The sequence below is a fragment of the Corylus avellana genome, chromosome ca11 (assembly GCF_901000735.1).
Source record: "Corylus avellana chromosome ca11, CavTom2PMs-1.0".
Lineage (NCBI taxonomy): Eukaryota > Viridiplantae > Streptophyta > Magnoliopsida > Fagales > Betulaceae > Corylus > Corylus avellana.
The window spans coordinates 10,079,859-10,086,773 of record NC_081551.1 but is presented as its reverse complement, the minus strand read 5'-3'; the positions used below and the strand labels follow the sequence as shown (position 1 = coordinate 10,086,773).

Sequence of the window (6,915 nt, the reverse complement as noted above, 5' to 3'; positions counted from 1 at the left end):
TTTGCTGTCGTCAATTGATGGGCACCTAGTTTGGGAATTAATCAAAGAAATTACTTCAAATTAATTATATGATGCTCTTATGCTGACTTTTTGTACATTTTTTTTTCTTTTTCTTTTTCTTTTTCGTTATATATATAACTTGATGAGGAGAGTTCAGAATTAATTATATGGACTCAGATCCGGAAAGATCCTTAATATGTCACGTTGTCCAAAGCCATAATTCGAGCCTGTTTAGGAGTGCAAATTTAATAAGTGCGATTTTAAAAATTGCGTTTTTGAAGTCGCTATTTTTTAAAATTGTATAGGCGTTTGGTAAAACATGTTAAGAAGTATTTTTTTTTTTATCAATTGAGTGTTTGGATAATATTAGCATATAATTGCGGTTTCATGGCCAAATAGGTAAATATTGCGCCAAATATTGTTTTAAGTGAAATCGTAATTTTGGTTTAAATTCGTACTTTTTCAAATAAGCACCCTTTAATCAGCTTATAGAAATCGCGGATTTTTCCACGATTTTAAAATTTACGTTTTTCAAATCGCAATTTCAAACACTCCAAAATGCACTGCCAAACAGACCCGAAGTCAACAAAGCGTGAACATTATAGTATTAGCTAGGTTTAAGTGTCTGATTATGCGAAGATATTTGTCAATTTTTTATTTATTTTTTGTTCAAAAGCTCTAAAAATACTCGATCAGAGTATTTGTTTTTTTTTTTTTTTTTTTCAAAAAGAATAGAATGAAATTTAAAATCTTCCACGTTTCTCGCAAGTGAGGTCCATCCTCGTATAGATGGGTACGTACTCAACTAAAAATAGGGTAGTTGAGAGAAAAATTCCACATTAGAGTTTGTTCATCTTTTACTTGTTCGAATGGGTCTTAATTTGGGAAATCTAAACAGATAAAGCATCAGGTTGCACAAACACCCATCCAAACAAGCAGAATTCCGACAAATTGTCACATAATTAAGTTGCTTAAATGCAATAAAACAACCTTATTGCAGTGATCCAAAACATTACTTGGAAAATTCTTAACAACTCAAAATGGAATAAACTGAAAATTGGTGAGGTCCTTCGAGTGAGCGACAAGGTTGACGCTAACAAACGCTTAATTATCAAACTTCTCATATGTTGAAGTGCAACAATTATGCTCTGCTCACGTGGACGACTCTTAAAATATACAATGTGCAATTTCAAATGACATAAAAAACTTTGGCTTTCTTTATTGGACGGCAATTAATTTTCAGATAAGATGATCAAAGGTCTAATCCAATAAATAATATTATAACCTAGCTAGCTAGATCATAAATTCAAGTCGTAAGAGCATCACGTTGAGGGATAAATTATTGAGGTGCAACAATGTCGCTCCACTCACATAGACGACTCTTAAAACTTACCTTGTCCTGTGTGATTTTTACAAATTTAATACGAAAGCAACATAAAATTAGTAAGTTAGCATTGCAAGGTCTAACCAATTTAATCAAACTAATCATATTATAGTTAATCTATACAATTTTATATTCAAACCTCAGCAAGCAAATACAAATTATCACTCCTTCCTTATCTTTTTTTTTTTTCTTTCTTGTTCTGTTAGTTGAGATATTATCGAATTAGTTGGACTGTTCCCTTGTCGCGGGACCCATATAAAGGAGGATCATCGTGTGCCTATAACCAGTTCTTATTGGGAATTTCAGAATGGCCACTGAAATCTTGTTCGGTCATTTTTTGTTTTCACAGCAGCTGCCCCAATCATCAGAGCATTGAAAAATATGGTAATTAAAAACTTTATATTTGTCGCTCATAATATATTTTTTCATTCGTATTCTTATTTAATTTCAGTTTTTTAAAATTAGTAATCATTTAATTTAATTTCAGAACATGAATAAATATAACAAATATTTTATATTTAACACTCCTTTCAATCTCTAGTTTTACATAAATTTTCATGCCATTTTTATTGGGGATAGGAATTACAGGGTGTATATATAGATGGGTTTCATTAGAGGCATTGATGATTACCTCATCGCTTGTGTTCTCACATCTTTCTAGGGGTGTCAATTTGGTCCGATTTCTTGGTTTTTGGCCAAAACGGAAAACCGGAACCGAGGTACCCGGTATTTGATTTTGGGAAACCGGAATTGGGAACCAGGGTCCCTGTAGTTAACTGGAGTACCCCAGTTTGTACCCGATTATCCGGACCGGGTAACTGGTTTTTTAAAAAAAAAAAAAAAAAAAAAAAAAAAAATTAATCTTATTTTAGACCAAGAATTTTCCTCTCCTTCACGGCTTCACAAACCCATTCGGCCAAGGTAGTCAAAATACCAACCAAGAAATCCAACCCAATCTCAATCAAACAACATTTACATACGCATACGCATTAGTTGCAGAAAACCCAACAAATTTTCCTCTCCTTAACAAACCCATTCGGCCATGGCAGTCAAAATACCAACCAAGAAATCCAACTCAATCTCAATCAAACAACATACCCAGTAGTTGCTGAAAACCCAAAAAAATTTCTCTCCTTCACAAACTGACAAACCCATTCGGCCATGACAGTCAAAATTGAAAATATCAACTAAGAAATTCAACCCAATCTCAATCAAACAACATACCCATTAGTTGCAAAAAACCCAAAAAATTTTACTCTCCTTCACAAACCCATTCGGCCATGGCTGTCAAAATACCAACCAAGAAATCCATGAGAAGAGCGAGATGAGAGAGAGAGAGAGAAAGAGGCGGATGTGTGCTAACCTAATTCCTAAAGTATATATATATATCCACCCGGTTCCGATATCCAGCTTTTTATCGGGTGTCAAAAACCGAGACCGAAACCGGGTCCCCGATTTTTTGATTTCCGGTTTCTCGGTTTCCCGGTTTCGGTTCCCCGATAATTTTTGATGGCCCTTGATCTTCCTATCATTTTCCCACTGTTGTCACATGGACCATACAAGGTACTATTTTATACTTGGTCTAGAGCTCATCAATGTTTCTCACTTTTCCTTCATTTGACTCTTTCTTTTTCTTTTCTTTTTTCCATTTTTCTTTTTTCTTTTTAATAAAGAACGCCACTTTATGCTGTCAACATGGCAAAATAATTCCCCATTTGCTTTTCAAAAGGAATAACCTGCTCACATGACGTATATGGTTTGAACTTCGTACTAAATATGTAAAATTATTGGGACTTGACTTGGGTGGAGTTTTAATTTGATTAAATCTGTCAAGGATTGAAATATTTATTTTATAAGATGACACAAAAAAATATATGTATCAATTCTAACAAAGAGCTTCCTCGTCATTTTTCCTATATTTAAGGATTCAAACTACTTTTTGTTTTCCTATGTCAAAATACATCTCAATAGCTTCTCTTAATCATTCCCTATATTATTAAAATATTTGTTTGTTTTTTTTTTAATTATATTGTATATATGAGAGAAGAGATGAGAGAAAATTGTGAGACATGACTCATGAGAGGGGAGAGGAGAGAGGAAAGAGAATCATTTTAATTTTAATTTAATAATCATAAAGACTGCAATAGTGAAACCAAATATTAGGTTATATTGTAACAATCCTAATGTTTAGGGTTCATTTAGAGAGTTTGTTGTGAGATATTTTTTACAATTTTTTAGACATATTCCCTAAACCTAATGAACAAACTCCCTTATAGAGAGTCTACGACTCTACTGGGAATACTCTTAGGGGAGATTGGCCGGCCAGGAGCGATCATGCCCCTCTCAGCCCCTTTTATTGAGTGTAGTTTTACTTGAAACTAAATTCAAGCGGAATTCAAATTATTGTTAAACGGTGGTAGAGATGTCTTAGGTAAATGTTTGACAAGAACAAAAACTATTGTTAACATTCTAATTGTGTGACAATAATAATGAAAATGACGTGAAGAGTAGCAAAGGGAATAAAATGGGAGTCATTTTTGTTTGGCTTCGGATGTTCTTTTTCAAGAACGGCCTTGTCTACGTGGTGAACTTCAAAGAATAAAAAAATTAAACAGAGTAGAATAATCTTACTTTAAGAAGTATAAAAAAGTCAAATATGATTATTTTTTTAATGTTGTACTGATTAAAATATCACACCGGCTTGGATGCAAACTGCAAAGGAATAAAAGTGAATTTATTTATGTCAGTTCCATTTGGTGGATTAATAAAAGAGAATATATCAACAAGAAACTTTCAAAATGGGAAATGGAAGACACATGTCAATATCAGATTCTTACCTTAAAAAAATAGTAGAATAATGAGACATCATGTGAGGCCAGGCAGAAGAGATCAATAGACAATGATAACCAATGTATGTGTTTTATATATTCAGACAGTTTTTTGTTTTTTTGTTTTTTTTTTTCAAACTAAGTGGGAAGAAATTTCTCCAATCAAATATACAAAATTGATATATGGTGTAACACATAATAAACCTATTAAAAGCGGGCTTCCCCAGTTATTAAGCTGGTCCATTTTTGGCACAAAAAGGCCGGTCCATTAACAATGAGATGTATAAGCCGACCAACTATTATCCACTTTGGATCAACCTAACTTAGATCGGCCGGGCCTATCTCAGTTAGGCTAGACGGACCTAGTTTGCTTTATGGAAACAAGTGCATAGAGCTTAAATTGTATCTTAGCCTTTGCCATCTAGGCTATTGACATTTCATTATTAACGAGAATGATAAAAGTATCTCCAAAAAGTGGGGCTACTTAATCAAGTTCTATTAGTCCTTGACCCTCTCCATCAATCAACAACACGCGAAAAATTATTTTTTAAAAGAGAAGAAAGTTAAGTCATTTAGATGTACGTTCTTAGACTTCGAAGTAATCTTTGCTGAACTCTCGGCCAAATACTTTTAAGATTTTCTTTCTTTTTGTCTTGCACGTACTTTTAGTTAAGATTTTGGGCACAATCAACTAGTTCATCATCTTTATAACACACATGATTCTCACATTAAAAACCACATGTGAGAATGCATTGGTCATGTTGGAAGTCAGTTGAATATACTAGATTGGAGGTAATTAAACTAGGTCCATTTTATTCATCGGTCGTGCCTGGAATTCTTTCCCATCGTTGCCAAGATGGATTTCATGTAGCCCAACAATCCTAGAAAGACCACAACCAATTCATAATTGGGCCCAGTCGTTCGTCTAAAATCAGCTCCAATATACGCTAATCAGATAAAGTGGGCTTGGCTTCAAGCCCATCGCACTAGCCCGCTCAAAGTGGTTTATTTCGTTAATTATCAAACAACCAAGGTTTCTTCTATAACCAAACACCATCTGGTCCTCACTGGTTGCACTGGACTTCCGAGAAAGAGACTTGAGACACAGAAACACAGAGAATGACGGTGTTTCATTTCTTCAACTGCGCAATCCTCACATTCGGCCCTCACGCCGTTTACTACTCCGCCACGCCATTGTGAGTTCCGCTTCTCTTTATTTCATTCGAAGCTCAATTCCATGTCTTTGTTGTAATGGAAACCCTAACCTTACTCGAATCCCGATCTGATTATTCAACATTGGATGTTTCATAATCTCCATGAATTTGGAGGTTTGTTTAAATTTGAGAAAAATCGATCTATTGCTGTTGTGTCGATATGCAAATTGGTGTTGCTGTAATAAGTATGCGCTTGCAGGTCCGAGTACGACACGCTTGGTACCTCTGTTAAAGCAGCTATTGCCTATCTCGGAACGGCTTTAGTAAAGGTTCGTCGACTTCGATTCTTGTATCACTCGGTGTCTTCAATTTAGATTCATACTTATGCCTTGTGTGTATGTTGGCAGCTTGTTTGCCTGGCAACCTTTTTGAAGGTGTCGGAGAATGATTGCTTCGATCCGTATCAGGTAGCTTTGTCTTTCCCTTATGAATTGCTTGAGGGAATACTAATGGTTTTGTTTATTGAATCCGTGGCTTATGGATTTCCCTCCAATCCTTTCCCGCGTTGAAACTGTGTGCCTGTATCTGTATGTATATGTTCTTGGTATGCTAGGATCACTTATTGATGCAAATATGGAGCGATCTTCCATAGAATCAACAAGTTTGCAATTTTGCTATTTATATTCGTAGAAGTGGAGAGTGAATGGATAAAAAGGATATAATTCTGTGTCTCTGTGTGAGTTTGGGAGGGAGGGAAAGAAGGAGAGTTCGCCGGAACGATGCACTCCTTGTGTCACTTGCTAATTGAATAAAATGATAATATCTTTGTGCATCTCTTGGGTTTTCTCTGCTATTCAGGCATTTACATGGATTAAATAATCTCATATCTGTCTTAGCTGCCAGTGTATTTGTGTACGGGAGAGACAGAGAGGGTGAGCAGTGTTTGAGGATCTAGATCAACTGATGAAAACAGTTAATATTGAAGATACAAGAAACTATAACATGATTATATTCACTTCTTGTTAAGAATTTGCTGTTTTGGAGTTTTGTTAAGAATTTGCTCTTGATTTCTCATTGGGCAAGTTGGATTGAAAGAAAGCTCCAGTATACTGTTGTTTTTTTTTTTTTTTTTTGAAGAAACAGTATACTGTTGTTATTTTTGCATTAGAACATTAACTTCCTTGTTGAATATGAATTTGAGTCGTTAAGTTTAAATAATTAATGGCTTTCATTTACAGGAACTGTTGAAATCTCTAATTGGTTTATAGATGTTGCTGGTAGGGCTGGGCACGGGGTGGGGCGGGGCGGGTATTGGGGTTTTTCCCACCCGACCCGCACCTTGCGGGTTTGGATTTTTTAGACCCGCCACCCGAGCCCAATGCCCAAGATCCGCGCGGGTCGAGTATTTGCGGTGCGGGTTTAATAGTTGCGGGTCTTGTGGGTTTGCGGGTCGGGTTTCTTGGTATGGCATTTTTGTAAATTTTTTTATTCATTTTTTTGGACTAGGCCCAAAAGGCCACACCTATATGGGCTTTTTCTATTATTTTAA

At 35.4% G+C, this 6,915-nt stretch overlaps 1 protein-coding gene across 3 annotated transcripts; it reads left to right on the top strand.

The window, feature by feature from the left end:
* Nucleotides 1–5,275: 5,275 nt before the first annotated feature.
* On the top strand, nucleotides 5,276–6,659 carry LOC132166539 (uncharacterized). 3 transcript variants are annotated; one of them, XM_059577369.1, is made up of 4 exons: nucleotides 5,276–5,408; nucleotides 5,626–5,695; nucleotides 5,774–5,833; nucleotides 6,605–6,659. In XM_059577369.1, exons 1-4 carry the CDS (start codon nucleotides 5,332–5,334, stop codon nucleotides 6,632–6,634), a joined length of 237 nt encoding a protein of 78 aa, XP_059433352.1. In that variant the 5' UTR covers nucleotides 5,276–5,331; the 3' UTR covers nucleotides 6,635–6,659. The 3 variants fall into 3 exon arrangements, with proteins under 3 accessions (XP_059433352.1, XP_059433351.1, XP_059433350.1); XM_059577368.1 differs by lacking the exon at nucleotides 6,605–6,659 and adding an exon at nucleotides 6,263–6,346; XM_059577367.1 differs by lacking the exon at nucleotides 6,605–6,659 and having other exon boundaries at nucleotides 5,774–6,198.
* The last annotated feature ends 256 nt before the right edge of the window (nucleotides 6,660–6,915 follow it).